General features: G+C 32.2%; 1 protein-coding gene across 8 annotated transcripts in view; it reads right to left on the reverse strand.

Moving 5' to 3' along the window:
- Positions 1-10,619: 10,619 nt before the first annotated feature.
- LOC127702949 (protein CBFA2T1-like) overlaps positions 10,620-19,993 on the reverse strand; it is a 76,540-nt gene continuing 67,166 nt past the window's right edge. For all 8 annotated transcript variants that reach the window (XM_052207271.1, XM_052207276.1, XM_052207272.1 and 5 more), the window contains 8 exons: positions 18,943-19,157; positions 18,348-18,437; positions 17,491-17,669; positions 16,341-16,570; positions 15,838-15,905; positions 15,104-15,317; positions 14,296-14,486; positions 10,620-13,873 (listed from right to left, as the gene is read on the reverse strand). In XM_052207271.1, coding sequence (XP_052063231.1) covers positions 13,553-13,873; positions 14,296-14,486; positions 15,104-15,317; positions 15,838-15,905; positions 16,341-16,570; positions 17,491-17,669; positions 18,348-18,437; positions 18,943-19,157 — 1,508 coding nt within the window. In that variant the 3' untranslated portion in view covers positions 10,620-13,552. The remainder of the gene's footprint in view (positions 13,874-14,295; positions 14,487-15,103; positions 15,318-15,837; positions 15,906-16,340; positions 16,571-17,490; positions 17,670-18,347; positions 18,438-18,942; positions 19,158-19,993) is intronic.

The raw sequence follows: 19,993 nt of genomic DNA on the forward strand, positions 1-19,993 counted from the left end.
TGGCCTGTCTCCGATTCTTGCACAATATGTTTATTTGAATTGTTATGTTAATTTACATTCATTTTAACGGCACTGGAAAATGCGTTTGAACAGCGGGCAAGAAAACTTCAGTTGGTTCAGAATTCATGTCTTTTTATACTCTCATTTCAACGAACTGTTGCGTTAACAACATTGACTTTTGTGTGCGTGGCTACATGATTACATACCAGAATTAATTTTGTACGTTCACCAAGTTTTTTTCCCCTCAAATAATAACATATCTAAAGTTCAAGATCAACTTCGACAAGTTGGATTGTAATTGAAAATCGAAAAAAAATACAAATAACTTATTCAATTTCTAAACATTATTGAATAAAAATCCTTTAAAATATGCACATTTTTATATACGTGTGCAGTTACGATTGAAACTCATTGTCGTATTCATAATATGTAGACTTTCTAGATGTACTTATGTTAGATTTTGTGTGGTGTTGGTTTGCTGTCTCGTTGGCGCATAACTCACATCCCCTCTTATGCAAAGCAAAGTTATCATGTTAAATTCTGTCTTCACTAAAAATATCCATCGTATCTTGTTCACAGATATATTTCTTAGTTAATGATGTAAAATAATTACACAATCAAGCCGTTAATTATCTCTTTTGCAATGTTTTAAATATTGTTATCCTGTGGCCTTTTCATAGTTGACTATTGGTTTTGTTATTGCTGCCCGAGACCGTACTGTAACTTATAGCTGTTTAAATCCTTGTCTTTGGTGGAGGGTTGACTCATTGGCAGTGATACCACACATACTTATTTTTTTGCTATTCAGTAATGTTTTATTTTGCATGATTTTTTTTTATAATCATCTTGTTTGGGTTTTTTAAAAGTCATATTTATTCCCTTGATTGTGTAGACTAAATCTCCCTCCATTGGATGAATTGAATGTTATCAACAGGGCGGTTTATATACCATTGATCTTTTGTCATTTGAGTTAGTACCAGCCTCTACAAATCTTCGTATGCCGTCAAGATGTCCCATAGCTGCTACAATACAAATTGGGTCCATCCCAAGTTGATACTAAAATGATAAAATAATGCTTATGTACTGTCATTTATTAAAAAACCTCAATAAAATTGAGAATGGAAATGGGGAATATGTCAAAGAGACAACAACCCGACCAAAGAGCAGACAACAGCCGAAGGCCACCAATGGGTCTTCAACGCAGCGAGAAAATCCCGCACCCGGAGGATGTCCTCAGCTGGCCCCTAAATAAAATTGTGTACTAGTTCAGTGAAAATGGACGTCACACTAAACTCCAAAACATATAAATGAACTAAAATTAAAAAACATACAAGACTAACAAAGGCCAGCGGCTCCTGACTTGGGACAGGCGCAAAAATGCGGCGGGGTTAAACATGTTTTGTGAGATCTCAACCCTCCCCATTTACCTCTAGCCAATGTAGAATAAAGAAAAGAAACACATAGCAATACGCATGTAGTAAAACTCAGTTTAAAAGAAGTCCGAATCCGATGTCAGAAAAGGTAACAAATGCCCGAATATAAAAAAATATACTTCACGTAAAAAGAGAGATAACTGTTTCCAACTCACTGAAATTATACTTTGCATATAAAAAATATCGTTTGCCACGTTTAATTATTATTATGGCCTTCATTTAATCTAGGGGACCCAACCCATATAAGTAAGTAAGTAAGTAAGTAAGTTAAACTTTATTTAGATTCGGACCATATGGGTTACACTAAATAAAACCTAAAATTAAAACAGCTCGCCCTAAACCTAACTTCTTCTCTTCTTTAAGTTTCTAGCGATCCTTCAATTATTGAAGATTATTCGACGGGCGTCGACTATAAAATTTTATAATTTACATTGTAGCAAGAAAAATAAAAAAAACAAAATCAAAACTGAATCAATATAATGTAGGTACATTTGAAAAATTTCATTTAGATAAAACTATATACATTTGATAACAAAATAGTTAGGGATAGAAAATGGGGATGACAGCAGATTCTGAGATCATACTCTTGAATCCCTGTACTGTACTGCATGATACTATTTGTTGTGGCAGATGATTCCAATTTATAACTGTGGATAAAATGAATATTTATAACTGTCTTTAGATGTTTGTATTTGCCTAGATGAGTGTGGATTGCTATGTCTAGTTCTATTGTCTATGGGATCAAAAGGTTATATGTAGGGACTGCAACAATTTCGTGTATAATTTTGTAAAAGAAGACAAGTCTGTATCGTAAACGCCTAATTTCAAGTGGGTACCAATTTAAGTCTGTCATCATTTCAGTTACTGAGCTGGTGTTATGGAAGCGGTTGCATGAGAAGCGCGCTGCTCTTCTCTTAACTTTTTCAATTTGTGAAATTTGCTGTTTTTGAAGTTGGATCCCAAATAGTTGAGCAGTACTCTAGTTTTGGTCGGACAAGAGCTTTAAATGCATGAGCTTTAACTTTAGGTGAGGCTATTTTTAGGTTTCTACGAATAAATCCAAGAGACTGATTTGCTTTTGACATCATGTTATCGATATGTTTGTCCCATTTTAAATTTAATTGAAGAGTTAGGCCTAAATATTTTGTAGAGTCAACTTTTTCCAGAGAGTGGTTGTGTAATTTATAAGTGAAGTCTAAAGGTTTGTGTTTTTGAGTTACACTGAGAATGTTGCACTTATCAGGGTGAAAATGCATGAGCCAGTCCTGCTCCCATCTACCGGCCGCTTCCAAGTCAGACTGTTATTTATATGTGTCATCTGGTTTTTTTCCCCCTATAATTAATACTGTCATCTGCGAACAATCTTAATGTACTATTTTCAATATATTCTGCCAAATCATTTATAAATATTAAGAATAAAATTGGACCAAGCACTAACCGTAAAGTATTATTATTATTTTTAGTATGGACATTAAAATAATAATAATAATAATGATAATAGTAATAATATCATTATTATTATTATTATTATTATTATTATTATTATTATTATTATTATTATTATTATTATTATTACTATCTTTTAATTTGTGCTTCTCTTACCATCTCCTCTTTAGTTGCTAGTTTAAAGATTTCTTCTGGAAGTTCTTCTTTGTCTATAAAATCGTTTCCTAAAGTTTCCATACTCTGTTCTGCTGGAGAATATCCATGTTCGGGGTGTGTGTCGGTTTCATCGGGAGGTTTATCATCATCACACGGGTGTCCTTTACACGGCCCTTTACACTGCTTACATTTTTTTGTCTTCTTGGCAACTTTTCCCTGCATTTCGAATTCAAAGCGTATTTGCAATTCTATGCATGGATTTGTTATGCGTTTGTTTTCACTGGAAAACGTTTCTTAGAAAGAACGTAACGTCATAATGTAGGCGACGTCGTTAGATCGCTGTATGCGCAAAAACCGGAACGTTCCATTTCTAAGCCATTTTTAAGCCCTTTAGAACAATAAATGCAGTGTTCTACCAGAATAAGATCAAACCAGCGGCTTTTTTCACAAAAAATCTTAAGAGTAGTCATACACATTTCAGTATAACTTACGATCAATTTTAATTGTAAGATTTTTTATGAAAAGAGTCGCAGATGTGTATAAACATCTTCAGATCTTCTTCTTTTCTGATACAAATTATTTTTTAATCTAGTGCGGCCACGTCCTAAAAGAATAGGGGAGTCATAAACACCGTTATGCATTCGAACTCATACCTTGCTATGCGGTATGTGTTTTACTCATTGATAAAGGCCGTACGGCGACCTACAGTTGCTAACTTCTACGTTATTTGGTCTTTGGTGGAAAGTTTCTCATTGGCAATCATACCATATCTTCTTATTTTTATATCAAAAACGAAAATCAAGCATTTCCAACGACCTTTGAAGAGAAAGTCACGAGGGTCTATGTAATAAACCGACAAAACTATCTAAATTATCATGTTGTTTGATGATCACTTATAAATGAACGAAATTTCGAATCATTAGCAAATGTAGGCATATCTATCAATTCTGATGTCTCCTTTTTTTCCTACCCCTCATTACTTCGCTTACCACAATATAAATACTTTACAAGTAAAACCACAGAACGTGCAGCATTTCTGTTGTAGAAAACGACAGTGTAACACCATCCTTCATACCTTTAATTTATTTCTGTGTTTGATTATTTTTCTTTTAAGACTTCGTGTTCAAAATCTATGTTTAATAATAAAAACAAATGATCACAAGTTCAACTTTACTGCACATTTACATAAGATGTAATATTCTAAAACAAAAATCAAAAATAAATTTGCCTAAAAACCTTTTGAAATAATCGCCAATTATTGAGGTTTGATTGTGTAGACCTTGACATTCAAAAACATGACTTGCGTAGGAATGGTTCGAACGAAGAAAAGAAAAGTGCTTTGGTATTGGAAACATTATGATTTGTGCGCTTTGACAAAGTCGCGAAAGCGAGAATAAGGTGTAGTGTATTGTTCACGGTGTCGGCGATGACGGTAGCCCGCTAATGTTAAAGTTAGTGAAAACGTCACTTTAAGAGAAATCTCTATCAGAGTCAATAATTGACGGCTCTCATTACTATGGAGATTATTTGTTAATATTTATTATCAGAATTGGTCAATTGAATTGGAAACTTTAGCATATTGTTTAAATGTTAGAATTCTATTTAATATTTCTATTATTGATTATACTATCAAAATTATCCACATGCGAGATACATTTCTGTTTCTAAAAATGTATTGGCTGTCCTTTTTTATGCTCTCAAATACTTTATAAATTTGACATTTTTTCTTTTAAATACTAGTATATATTTATGTTGCTACAAACTTCATTTTTTGAAAAAAGAAAATGTATACCCTATGAAAGAGATTCATATGAATGGATTTGTCTCAGTCTATGTTTCAGTCTGTTTTTTTGGTAATCCGTACCCAACATATTAGGTCCAGGTATTACTTGCATGTTCCATTCTACTTTAATTTTAATACAGAAAGTATCTATGCAATTTAACAGAATGATACGGCTAAAAACAACCTTTTATCATATATCTGTTTGTAGGTGATTGGCGATGTTTTCAGAAGTGGTAAAACTCAAAGGGATTTGTGTACACTAGATTAAATATGGCAAGTATACATGAACTTTGTCATAGATTTTTGGGTTTTTGGGTTTGCTTTTTTACTCTTTTTTGTTAATTTTTGTACTGTAATGTATCGTTACTCTAGAATTCAGTTCTCTCTTGTACTCGTTTTTATAGTTTGTTCTTTTTTGTATACTTTGTTGGTTCACTGTCGAGTTTAAAAATGGGGAGGTTTGATAAAATATAAAATGCCAGCCACATATCAATGCGCCCATCTCAAGACTTGACCTTGTCAGTAATTGTGTTATCTCTTAATTGCTGTTTTGATCATTTGTATTGATATCTGTACTCAACGTAAGTACAGATAGATTCTGTTTGATTTGTCCACAACTTAGACTGGGGGTGATTTACAGATTGTCATATTGTATAGACACCTGTCTATTGTCGAAGACTGTATATTGCCCTCTAAATGCATTACATGCTTTTTGGTTATTTGCGTTGTTTAGTTGCTGTCTCATTGACGTAGTGATCACATCTTTTATTCATTTATATACATGTTTGACGTTAACTCGAAGTTATGTTTCATGACTATAAGGGACAAAAGTAATTTCTTTATAAAGCGTAATTTACTATCCGATTAATTCCTTACATAATTGAAGAATCTTTAGTGAGCAAGCTCCAATACCACTGCCATATTAAGGGGAAGAGCTTATGATAACCTTCTGGTAATCTTTTTCTTTTTAGTGAAAGGTAAGATTCTTTTCTGTAATGATATCCGACAGTTAATATGTCAAGAATGTATTTTAGTAACTCCGACCTTGACCTGGAATGTAGTGTCTTCAAAATCAATCAGAATCGTTCTCTCGTTACATATAGCCACATATCAAAGTCAGGTTACAATCAAATTTGAAGTCAAATGTATCTGATTTAGAATTCAGAATCCAAATTCCAGTACAAATTTTGGGCTATTATAAACAACCATAACCTTGACCTAAGATGTATGACCTCAAACTTTAATAGGGGTCTTCTTATTATTAGTGACAAAATATACAATTAAGGTTGCAATCCAGTAAAAATTATTTGATTAAGAATCTTGAAACCATTTTTCTGCATAACTTTCTGTCTATTCTCAGGAACTATGACCTTGTGTCCTTAGGCCAAGTGACCTCAAAATCAATTGTAATGGGATACGTTACCATATTTCGAAGTATGGTTGCAATAAGACATAAAGAATTTGAGTTAGCAATTGGAACCAAAATGACTGATGGGTTAAAAGCTATATTACCCCAAACCTTGCAAGTTTGCAATGTGGAGTATAATTAATCCGAGGACTGACGATAGAGGAGCAACTTATTTTCATGAAATTCTGAAGTTCAAGAGCCAAAATTATGTAAAAAGTATGTTAACATTTTGAACTGGACTTAATGTTCATAAAGGGCTCCATAGAACCCTGTGTCTTGCCCGTAATTGCTACTATCAGTGTAAAAGTGTAATGTTGCTTCCAAAAACTAAATAATTTTATCAGTAAAATACAAAGAACGAAAACAACTTATTTTCAATTTTTTGATCTGGTCTTTTAATCACAAAAGCTTCTGTCCAAGTTATGAAAATTCTATGATGGTTTGACAAAGTTATTGTGATGTCTAAAAAGACTGAACCTAAATGTCTTGCTTTTGTGTCAAAGGAGATATGGTGTGATTGCAAATGAGACAGCTATCCATCAGAGACCAAATGATGTGGATGGTCACTGTATGGCTGACAATGAAAATCCCACACCCTATGATTAGCTTTAAAAGGCCCTGAACTAACAAAGTGCACAACAATTCAAATACTAACAAGCATTCTGTGAGTAAAAAAATGAGTTATTTCCCTTTGAACAGAAATCTAGTAATTAATAAGTATTTCATCATAAATTTAATTCTAGGGAAAGTTAAATAAAATGCTCCGCAGGGCGCAGCTTGATACGACCGCAGAGGTCGAACCCTGAACAGTTGGGGCAAGTATGGACACAATATTCAAGCTTGATACAGCTCTGAATTTGGATTGTGATTAAATATTTGACACAGCATAGGTTTCTGACACAGAATGAATGTGGTCTAAGAACTTAAAAATTTTAAATTGGACATTCACCTATTATGGTCCAATATCCAAAATCTAAATACATGGTTAGATTCAGCATATCAAAGAACCCCAAGAATTCAATTTTTGATGAAATCAAACAAAGTTTAATTTTGGACCCTTATGACCTCAATGTGGACAAAGTTGATAACGGGGACCAAAAATCAAAAATCTAAATACATGGTTAGATTCAGCATATCAAAGAACCCCATATATTCAATTTTTGTTGAAATCAAACAAAGTTTAATTTTGGACCCCGATTTGGACCAACTTGAAAACTGGGCCCATAATCAAAAATCTAAATACATGTTTAGATTCAGCATATCAAAGAACCCTAAAAATTAAATTTTTGTTAAAATCAAACTAAGTTTAATTTTGGACCCTTTGGACCTTAATGTAGACCAATTTGAAAACGGAACCAAAAATTAAGAATCTAAATACACAGTTAGATTCGGCATATCAAAGAACCCCAATAATTAAATTTTTGATTAAATCAAAAAAGTTAAATTTTGGACCCTTTGGACCTCAATGTGGACCAATTTAAAAACAGGGCCCAAAATCCAAAAACTTAATACACGATTAGATTCAGCATATTAAAGAACCCCAAGAATTCAAGAATAAAACCCCATTGAAATTGATCAAGAAATAAGCAATTTATACGAAGTATCTTCTTTTGCACAATACTGTGCAATTGAATATTTCTTGCTATTGCGCAATACTGTACAATTGACAATTTCTTGCTATTGCGCAATATTGTGCTATTGGATATTTCTTGCTATTGCGCAATACTGTGCAATTGAAGATTTCTTGTTATTGCGCAATACTGTGCAATTGAAGATTTCTTGCTATTGTGCAATACTGTGCAATTGAAAATTTCTTGCTATTGCACAATACTTATTATATAATAATTTACACATCCTGTTTGGTGTGTATCTCCTACCATATCATTATTATTTGCTTTTAAATATTAATCAGAAATAACCAACTTAAAATGGAAAATTTTAAAAGAAAAAAAAAAAGGAAAAAAAGAAAAAGAAAAAAAAAAATCCCCCCCCCAAATTTTTTGAACCCCCTTATGATTCATCACCCCCAAACTAAATCCCAGCCTTCCCTTTGTGGTATGGTACCTTGCAGTACAATTTCAGAGAGATCCATACACTTGAACACAAGTTATTGTCTGGAAACTAGAAAAATGCTTATTTTTGGCCCCTTTTTGGCCCCCAATTCCTAAACGTTTCGGGCAATTACCCCCAAACTCAATTCCAGCTTTCCCTTTGTGATATGGAACCTTGTAGTACAATTTCAGAAATATCCAAACACTTACACACAAGTTATTGTCATGAAACTAGAAAAATGCTTGTTTTTTGCCCCTTTTTTGGCCCCTAATTCCTAAAATTTTGAGGCAATTACCCCCAAAATCAATTACAGCCTTCCCTTTGTGATAAGGAACCTTGTGGTACAATGTCAGAGAAATCCATACACTTACACACAAGTTATTGTCTGGAAGTTACAAAAATGCTTATTTTTGGCCCCTTTTTGGCCCCTAATTCCTTAACTGTTGGTACCATAACCCCCAAAATCAATCCCAACCTTCCTTTCGTGGTATTGAACCTTATGGTAAAATTTCATGGAGATCCATTCACTTAAACTAAAGTTAGAGTGCGAAAACCAATGTGTCTTTGGACGACGCCGGACGACGCCAGAGACGACGACGACGTCATACCAATATACGACCAAAAAATTTTTAATTTTTGCGGTCGTATAAAAATGAGTTAATTCCCTTTGAACAGAAATCTAATAATTAATAAGTATTTCATCAAAAATTTAATTCTAGGCAAAGAGCTTTACCGTAACTGAACAAGGAGAAAAGCCAAAATCGTGAAAATGAAACTTGCCCTGTAAGAGTGCAAACCTAAAGTCCCCTTCGACTTCGTCGGTAGGGGACTAATAAGGAAACAAACAAGTAGTCTGTAACAACAGATGTACTAACTACAAAACTATAAACCAATAATTAGGTAAATAAGTATCACAAATAAAGTATAAACTCAAATTTGGCCTGTTTGTTCCCTTTATTGTACTTCCAGGAAACAGTTGCCATCTTGGATAGTCAACAAGAAAATCTGACATAATATTGAAGTTAAACACCTTATGGATAGCCACATGGTTTTTGAGAAAAATATTGTTCACAAATTGAACATGGAGGTGATGGCTAATGAAAGGAAATCTTGGGGAAATGAAAGACACATAAAACCAGCAACATAAAGAGGTCATCATATATTTTCTACTGTGTATCATCTCCAGATATATATTGTTTTGTTGCTATCTAATTGACATTTGTACAAGATTTCATTAAACATTCAATGATAAAATAACTTGTCATGCTCAATTCAGAATAGCTTATGATAACTTAAACCATTATACCAATGTCCACATCAAGGATCCGGAAATTTTTTCACACAATTTTGGTTATTTTGAGATGATTGAAAAGTTGGTGCTCCTTTCAAATTGTCGATGTCAAATTAGATTCACAGCATCAACGAACTTGTATTGATGTTTCATCGCATTTACTAAGTAAATCTTACCATTTTTCTAAAAACCTTCAAGAACAGTTTAGGGAAGGCAACATATTAAATTGAAATGATTTTAATGACTCAAAATAGTTAATTTCTCAGACATTGCTTACGTTTCTTTCGATTTGACAAAATTAAAACCTGAAGGTTTGCGATAATATTAAAGTACGAATAATTCCTGATTCATTTCCGGGATTCGTTTTGTTTATCAAATTGACAGGAAATCATCGGCTTCTTTTTATTCTATTACCTTTAAAAGTGTTTGAATATAACAGATTATAGTTGCACTCGTTTATTTTAGCATGAAATCAATTTGCATTTTACGATTAAATATTTTCAAATTTGCTGAAGACAATTTCATGCATGCGTATTACATATATATAAGGCACATGTGTCACTCATGAAAAAAAACTTTTTTCTACGTCAATTAAAGTAAGGTTTATTTTAAAATCAGAATTGATGATTGTCTTTGCTGAAAGTAATTAAATAATGAATACACTTGTCAGGGAATTTTAATTTCTTAAAGATATTATTCTGAGCTTGTGATCAATGTGATCAATTGTCAGGTGTGAATTAAAACCACAGGAGGGCCCTCAGGATTATCAAACTACTGGAGTGGCAGTTTTATTACAGGAAAGGGATTATAAACAAAAACAAGTGATCACAAGTGGAAAATGGCAATCAAGAAACACGATTTCAAACATTAAGTCAATGAAATGACCGAAATTATTCCTGTTAAAAAATAAAATTTGTCCTAAATCCCAATTACTCATTTAGGACATATAGCTTTCATCTTAGGACATGACTGGCAAATATGACCGTTTCCGGACCCTTGGTCCACATGTAGTCCACAGATGTTTTTTATCCGAATAGAAACCACAACACATTTTATTTTTGAGTATTTTATTGATGATAGAATGAGACAGAAGTCAGACATATTGCACATTAAATACATATACATCTATAACATACATATATAAGTCAAATCTCAATGTTTTCCTTTATATCCAGGACTTTTAAATACAAAAAAAAAGGAAAAAAAGAAATAACATTTTACTATAAGGACTCAATTACAATATCAAAAATATCACTGAGGGACAATCATTGAATATCAAATCAATTAATTTCCTTTCGGTTTCTAAATTTATCTGGAAAGCAACTTACAATATATTGTAAAGAGATATTGTGAATTCATTATTATTCGTAGGGTACTCATTTTCGTGGGTAACAGTGAACCAATAATTTAAACCTTCAACGAATTACACATTTTCTATGGGATTGTATAAAGAATTAGTGAAAACCACGAAATCAAGTCATTTTATCCTGAATCCACAAAAATTGGTACCCATAGAAATAATAAATTCACAGTATGTAAATTCTCCCCTTCAAAGCATTAATGAGCCCTTAAAACAAGTGATCTGGAGGAATTTTTTTAAACTGGACTATTTTCAATAAGACATTCTTTATATTGGTTATTTCCCCCTTTTTTGGGGCACATTTCCTGAGTGAATGGGACATTTGGGGCATGGTCAACCTTGTGGGTTTCTTAAAATATATTAAATTAAAGTTCATGTTACATTATTGTCATAAAATGATTGTCAATAGGCTATTTGAAATTCACATTTTGCACTGATTGCCCTGATCTAATATAATTGTCCTTAAAGATAACTTGTAACAGGCTAACCATCTAAAATACTTGGCACGAAATGAAAAGATGTTAAAATAATTCATTACAATTCATTTTCAATTTCTGAAATATAGAAGTAAAGGAAAAAACAGTAATTCTTTTCTTTGATTTAGATGAAAAATATTTCCTAAACAAATAAACTTGGAAAAAAATAAGAGTGATCTCCCCTAGATTATGAAATGAATGAACAGAGTATACTAAATTGGCACAAAGGGACGATAAAATGAGTATGACATAAAAAGAAAAACAAATAAAGATAACAAAATAAATGCCAAAATATACATTTTCAACCTCAAATATTACCCTGAAATATCCATAAATAGATGACACATGATACAGTAACAGCATATAAAGAAAAGTCTATAGAAATCTTTTTGTTTTCTCTGGTCTTCCTACGTTTAAAGTGACTAGCTTTAAGGTTTCAAATTTTTAAGAAAATCGGATGTGCTCATTAAAAAAAATATCAACAGATGACTTTCTATATTTAACTATTAAACATTATTTCACTCACATTAAGTCAGCTTGAAATCTAGATATCTTTTCATATTAAATTGCCAAAATCTATAATTTCAAAAATACACAAAATAGGCTGACATTTTTTTGTATATAAACAGGAATGACCAGGAAAGCTTATGATTAACTGAAAGCCCTATAACGCATCTTTCTCTATATTCAGCTTAAAATCATAACAAAAGGATTAACATTATTATCTCCCTTTAAAATTATGTGTTCATGTTAATCATACACCATAAGCCTAGGAATAAAAAGAAAATATTGTCAAAATTTCTGTCTGATCATAACCATAACAGAAATACACAAAAAGAGAATTGAGATTTTACGATTTTGCCATAACTTTTCATTTATAAGGATTTTTGCTTTATAATTACACCTTATGTAAGAATTCTGGGTTTTGATTGGTTGATAGCCAGTGTATTTTTCACCAATTTACTTTTATCAAATGAATATCGTTCATTTTTAACAGCGCCGGGGTATATGCAAAAAGGATATGCCTTTCTTACCCTCTCTGCCGTGGTATTTGCCAAAAAATACTCTATCTAACTGGACACTTGTAATGTCACGATCATCAATGCATTTTATGTCACGATCATCAATGCGTTTTGTACGTTAACATTCGGTGTAATTAACATTTATAGCATGTTCTTGAGGGTTATTTGCGAAAAATACTAGTCTTGAGAATGAATTTCCCTCGCCTTACGGCTCGCGAAATTTAACATTCTCTCGACTGGTATTTTTCGCAAATACCCCTCCTTAACATGATATATCTGTTCAAAAACCCATTGAAATTTATGATGAACTATATTTCCTTTCAATGCATAAATACTGAAACTTGGAATTCTAGAAGTATCAATGAAACAAAATAAAAACTCGAGTCAGCACTATATCATCTTCAGAAACAAAAACTTAAAGCTTAATAAAGTAATCACAGATTTGCAAATAATTTTTTATACATAAACATACAAACACAAAATGCTGTGCATTTTACAAATATAGAATCACAATATATACATATTATATGACTTAATATTATGCTATTAATGATTTAGTCATTAGTCATAAGCTATGTTACTCTTAATATTATCTGAAACATACTTTGTTTACAATTCAAGCTAAAACCTCATTCAAGGAAAAAAATGATGAAAAAGATATATTCTAAAAATCTATTGATGACCATATCTTACTCCTGATCAATCAGATCCTACATTTATTTTCCCCTTTTGAATCCACGCCCATAAAAGCACCTGTTGAATAGCGATTCACCAAAAACCTAAATCATTTGCTTGCAGACATGACCCTGAATGATTCTGAATCATAATCATGTTTAAATCTAATACATCATTTGTGATTAACTTCCTCTTTCAGTATGTTCAGCATGGTACTAAAAGACCATTTGTATTTCAAATGATAACAAAATGACAACAAATTTACTCCAGAAATGAAATATAATTCCAGTCATTGCAAAACATAGAGCACTGTTTCATCCTCAAACTGTCAAGCAGGTACTGATCCAACCCTTATAACAAACACTTCAACAAAATTCTTTGCAAGAAATTCATTGATAACAACAAGAAAACACATTTACATTAGAAGCAAATAAATGCTGTTTGTTTTTCTCATCTTGACACGTCACTTGTCTTTGGTTCTGACGGCGATCCTGCACTAGATCGTGGAGACACAGACAAACGTTCTACAGAGTTAACCGGACTAGCTTCTGGTTGTGTTACTACATCTGGAGCTTCCTGAGGGGGGCTACTGGGGGCAGACTTCTGTGAGTCTGGTCTGAGTGCTGGGCCTGTGGGTGCTGATGAGCGAGATTTCCCACAGACAAGATGGTGATTTTCCCAGTCCTTGTGCTGACAGAAGGATCCACAGTAACGTGCTGTATTACATCCACTACATGTCTCACTGGCTTTCCTCCCACAATTCCAACAACTCTGAAAAACAATATTCAATAATTAAAGCCTTTTTCATTAGGTTATGTATATATCATACTTTAAAACATGAGAAATAAAAGATGAAAATATGACAAAATGCTTACAAATGTTAAAAGAATTTATTCTGTATTTAAAAAGACTTTATTGTGTGTAGGAAGTCATTTTATAATCGTTTTCACTATAATGATGGTTTTATTAAAACCCATTCCCTAATTCTAGCCCCTATATTGGTCAGTACCTCAATAGATTCCTCCTGGTGTTTTGGTGTTTATCAGTAATACTTTTGTATTTGACTTCTTCATGTCTATGTCCCTATTTTACGATTTAAACTTTCTATCTCTCCCCTAATTTTAGACATTTCTGTTCTATAATATAAGCTTTCTGCCCTTTTTTTAATTTTAGACCCCTTAATTATTAAGTACCTCACTGGATTCCTCCTGATGATTGACCTTTGTCATGACCTCTTCCTGTGCTTGCTTTCTAGCATCAGTTACTGCCCTTTCCATCTTAATTCTCTCTGTTGTAACAAGCTCATTAGCTTTCATCTCTGCTGCCTTGACAGCTTTCTGTAATTCTAACATTGCTTGTCTCTTTACTTCATTCACTGCTTCTTCTGGAATTGATTAAAAAACAATTAAAAATATTCCTTAAAAAGAAATTATATTAAGCTAAAATAAAAACTATTCGTGTATAGAATTTCCCTTACTATACATGTATTACATTTTTTAAAAGGCTTGTTCAAATGTTTTTATAAGCATTCCTAGCAGAAATATTGTGAGATAAAAAAAATCTCAAATAAATTGTAAGTAAAATTTGCCCATTAAGACATTGCAATCCTGCACCTTGAATGTCTTGTTTAGTCTAAATAACTTATAGAGGGAACAATATTAGTGTTACAGGTAAAATGTTCAGTGACATAAATGCATGAAATGACATTGGCATTAAATGTGAAATATTAGGGCCTCAATAGCTTGACCTTGTCTACATTTTAAAATATCATTTTTTTTTCAGTTGTTTGAATTTTTTTTTTCAAAACCGTCTATCAGATAAACATTGTCTGTGAAACTTTTTGCTTGATATATTTATACTGACTCAGTCTTTAAATTACATGTACTATAAATTAACTATAAAAGAAATTGTACAACAATATGTTTGTTTGTTTTTCTGTTTGGAAAGGTATTACATTAATTTATCTGAATGCAGTGTCCACAAATAAGACAATAAACTGACCAGCTCTTCTTCTGACATCAGCTACCCTGTCTTCAGTTTGTCTCAGTGTATGTGACATCATGTCTGATGATCTTTTCTTTAGGTCCTGGTCCATGCCCTCAGCTTGTCGCCTCATCCATAATGACAATTCCTCCCGATCTCGTAAACTCCTCTCCTGCAACACTGCCAGAGCTCTTTTTGTTTTGTCTACCATACCAATTATACAATTCAACATCTGCAATGAACAAAATAATTTTAATGTTATTGAATGATTGGTCTTGAGTTACCTCCCCTGGACTGCAATGGATTTACTCATTCCCATAACAATTACTTAAGATGACTAATAAGACTTCAAGTTAATGTTCCTGTTTAATATGCTTATTGTTTTGGTGAAATTGAACTTTTGAAAGATCAGTAAAATGTTGTTTTAACAGTTTTTTTATGTTGTAATAAGATTAGTTTTTCAAACCAAGTAAAATAAAAATAAAAAAATAAAATTAAATGAACATGTACATGATTTGTTTCAAGTTGAAGAATTTAAAAACAAGTTTATTGTGACATCCATAACAATTACTGAATATTTTGTTTTATGGTAATTTTACTGCAGTATCTTTATGTCCTTACAGTCCTTAATAGAATATATAGATTATTTATTTCTTCACTCAATAATCAAAATTTACACTGAAGTGTCAAAAACTGCCAAGGTCACTTCTAATCTCCTTTTTTGTTTACTTTATTTATTAATTAGTACTTACAGTTTCTACATGTCTCCAATCATCATCCATTCTGTCTAAAGGATCAAATGAATCAGACCTGGTGTAATCTGAAATAATAGTTATTGTAAGTTAGAAAAATACCTGTGTATAATTGAAAAATCTGTAAACTGAAGTCATTTCACTCAAAATTCAATTAATTTAATTATTTACTATGAATATATATATGTTTTTCGTTTACTGAAAATCACACTGTTGGTTTCTTTTTGAATTGTTTAACTTTTTTGTCATGTGGGCTTTTATAGATTACTTTGTAGTATGGATTTTCTCATTTGTTGAAGGCTGTTCGGTGACCTATAATGGTTTACTTCCTTATCATACCATCTCTAGTAGATAGTTGTCTCATTGGTAATCATACCACATCTATTATCTTCTTATATACCTTCTTTATCTACAAAAAGGCTACAGATGAACAAACCTGTTACCATATTTTCCTCCTTATGTAGTTGTATGGGGATAATAATAATATTCTCTACTACACTTACTGTTATATGAAGGGTAATGTTGTTCTCTATCATGTTTTCTATCTATAGGATCATGTTCCAATCTTGCTCTCTCTTGTCGCTCATGCTCCCGTAATTCCCGTGACAGATTTACATCTTCTAATCTGATTGGTCCTACATTGAGATTGAGTATGCCATTTGGACTGACCCGAGAGCTATGCAATCTTTTCACAGGATGATCTGGATGAGAGTCTATACCGTTTTCTTTTGGTCTGAAAGGAGCAAAAATAAATTTTGCTATATATTCAAGGTTAATTGTAAATTATGTATCCATGGTTGATGTTTTGGTAACTTTCACTAAGAGCTGTTCCATTTAAGTACCTGGGAGGAGGATGAAACGACCAGATATCTAGAACACTTCCAAACGATAAAATGTTGAAGAGACTATATAGATAAGAGGAATTTGGGTTCAAATTTAATTAAAACTTCAATCCAATTATCCATGTTGATGAAGGGATAACGAGAACCATACAGTTAAATTGAAAGGGAAGTAACTAAATTCCTATTTTGACATTTTTTTAGTTAAATTCAAAAACTATGTGCTTGATTTTTCACAAAAAAAAAAAGCAGTACGGTAAATTGCTATGCCTTAGATGACAAATTGAAAGTATAAGAGATTTATAAGTCTGCGGTTACTAATATTTATGTCAATAACAATTAAAAGAGAAATATTTCTTCTGTTTTTATAATATTCTTGTACTGGCTTGATAATAGAGTACTTTCTATACCTTAAAATGGATTATCAGACATAAGTTTTCACCTCATGGATTTTTTCCCTAACGTCATAAACATGTCATTAACATTCGTATGTTGTACATTGAAGCGAAGTTATCAAACAAACAGCTGATCACTTGATGAGAGTAAATTATAGAATGTCGTCATTAATTCACCACACTAAGTATAAAATTATTGCACACAAGAATATGCATAAACACTTAAATGAACTATACAGGTTTTAATGACATACTGGAAAGTCAGCAGATGTCAGTCAGTAGGAGGTATACAATTTATGGTATAAGGTCAAAATGAGGCCAGCACTCACCTCAGAGTTATGTTATGAGGATAGCACAGAAATAAATCATAACATTCTTCATCAAAATCTGTACGTTATATAATATATTATGTAACCAACCTGTCAGGAGATCTTCTCTTGCCATTCTCATTAAATTCACTGGAAAAATCTTGGGGCTCATTAGGGGGAGATGTGTGATCAAAAAGTATCTGTTCATGTTGGGATAAGTACTGCTGAGGTGTCTGCTTTGCCATTCTTGCACAGTGTAGTAACTCTCTCTGTAGCAAAGGTAAATTTGCCTGCAAAGTCAAAATTGGTTTATACCATATAAGTGCTGAAAGTATTGATGATAATACAGAGACAGATACCAGACAACTTATGTTAGGGATGCCTAAAAACTAAGGACACCTAAGGTGTCTGAAAAATAATCAATTAACATCAAGATGATCTCAGTGATTGATTTTTCCAAAAATAAAACTGTGAACTGTATACTTTTGCATCAGCAGTTTAGTCAATTTGCAATATAAAATACATGCTTTACTGCTACTTTACTTTTATAGTATTTCATATTTGAGAGAAATCAATTATACTATAGTTGTCTCCCTTACAACATATCATAACTAAGTGAGTTCTATCATTTTTTTTATGTTGATAATTGAAATATACCATTAAGTTATTAACTGTCATGTCAGATTACTAGTCTATCATAGAATTTGACTGAATGCAGAAGACTCCCTCATATCTTTGGGGTTTTTTTTTTGCCTTCATGTTGAAAAATTGCTATTTTAAGGAAGTCTTGCACCAAAATAGCTTCTGAAAAAGCTCAAATATCAATCTAAAATCTTGTTTTACTAAAATGTTAAATTCATTATCTATGTATACTTAATGTTGATTCATTTCATACAGTGATAAAATATTTTTTACGCAGGTGAGATGTGAACCTTTTTCATGAGCATGCAATCATCTAAATGGCCTACCTTCAAAAACGGTATCACAAATGGTCTTAATGGAAAATTTGTAGCTTCTTGAAGCTTGCTATGGAACTCCTCTATAGATAAATGGGAATTCTGAAGACAAAAAAAACAACAGAATTATACATCAATAGTAATGTAAATAAATATTTTAATTATGTTAGAGCTGATGTCTTATGAAATCAAAAAATAAAATTTCTTCCTGTGTGTTGTTGGTTTCCTATTCATTTTTCTATACTACTTAAATAATATATAGTTCAGCACAATAATTCTTCTTTAAAAATCAACTTAAATGGTTTTTGCATGTATTTTCTTTTTCTTTAATAAATATATGTAAGGCATGTTTTTTCTTGATCATTTTGTTCTAACCTTTGTAGTCAAGTCTTAGCAGAGAATGTCTGGATAGGAAATTCGTTTCTTTTGAAGTGGTTGCAAGAAGTGATGTTCTTTTGACCCTGTTTGCTATCTATGGTGCAATATGCAACTTTTGTGTAAGACTTCTAACTAAACAAAATAAAATTCTCCTCATTGAACTAGGGTTTGTCCTGATTTCAAAAAAACTCTCCAAAATGTCTGTCTGAACTCTAAATATTTCACTTACAACTAGTGCTAATACTAATGTCCTAACTCTCTCCCCAATCTCTGGTGAAATGTCTGAACCAAATTGTTGTAAAGTTGTCAGGAATCTTTTCAGTTTACTGAGCTGACGTGCTCCACATGCAGGAGGAAGTTGCTGACTAACAGAAGAGTTAACAAGTAAATTTGGTGACATAGTTCCACCGTTGATACTTCCAATTGGTGAATGATTTCCTGATGCTACAAGAGAATACAAAATTAAAGAAGTTATAAATTTAAGCACCACTGAAGTAATTATGCTATAAAGCTATTAAATATTATTTTGTTCTTTAAAGATACCCTAAGCTTTCTATTTCTCAAATATTCCAAATACTATCAGTCAAACAAAAACTGCTTCTTACTGGATTGTCTGGCATCATACATCTGGAATCACATATAGTATGCCACAGGTATTATTCAATACTCAAACATCCAGAATCACACATAATATGCCACAGGTATTACTCAAACCTCCATCCTTTTACTTTGTGCAAGTTCTGCTTTCTGCATGAGGGAGATACATATGTAATTTACTAATGTATGTATTAACCCTAAAAAATGATATTGCAATTATTTAACACTCTGTTGGCCTTTTTCATGAAGATAGTTATCACCTCAAATAACCTTTCAGATGCGATACAGTACCGTTAGGTACTTTAAAAATAGTTGACCACCTCGTTGGCGACAACACTGAAGGTCAAATAACATAAGTAATAAAAACAGCTTAGCACCTTGTGGATGCTCACAATAAAGGTCAATTAGCAATAATAACTTTGAAAAAAAAAATAGCTGACCACACTTAAAAGGTCAAATAACAATAATAAACTAGGTGACAATCTTGTGGATGACCACATATTATTCTGTCTGACCACTACCTAAACAGGATGACTACATGTTATTATCACCCGACTACTTATTATGAAAACAGGGTAGCCACATATTATTATCACCAGACCATTATGTAAACAGGATGACCAGTTATTATCGTCTGACCACTATGTAAACAGGATGACTACATAAATGATATTAGTATCACC

Source organism: Mytilus californianus, unplaced genomic scaffold (genome assembly GCF_021869535.1).
Source record: "Mytilus californianus isolate M0D057914Y unplaced genomic scaffold, xbMytCali1.0.p SCAF_5, whole genome shotgun sequence".
Taxonomy (NCBI): domain Eukaryota; kingdom Metazoa; phylum Mollusca; class Bivalvia; order Mytilida; family Mytilidae; genus Mytilus; species Mytilus californianus.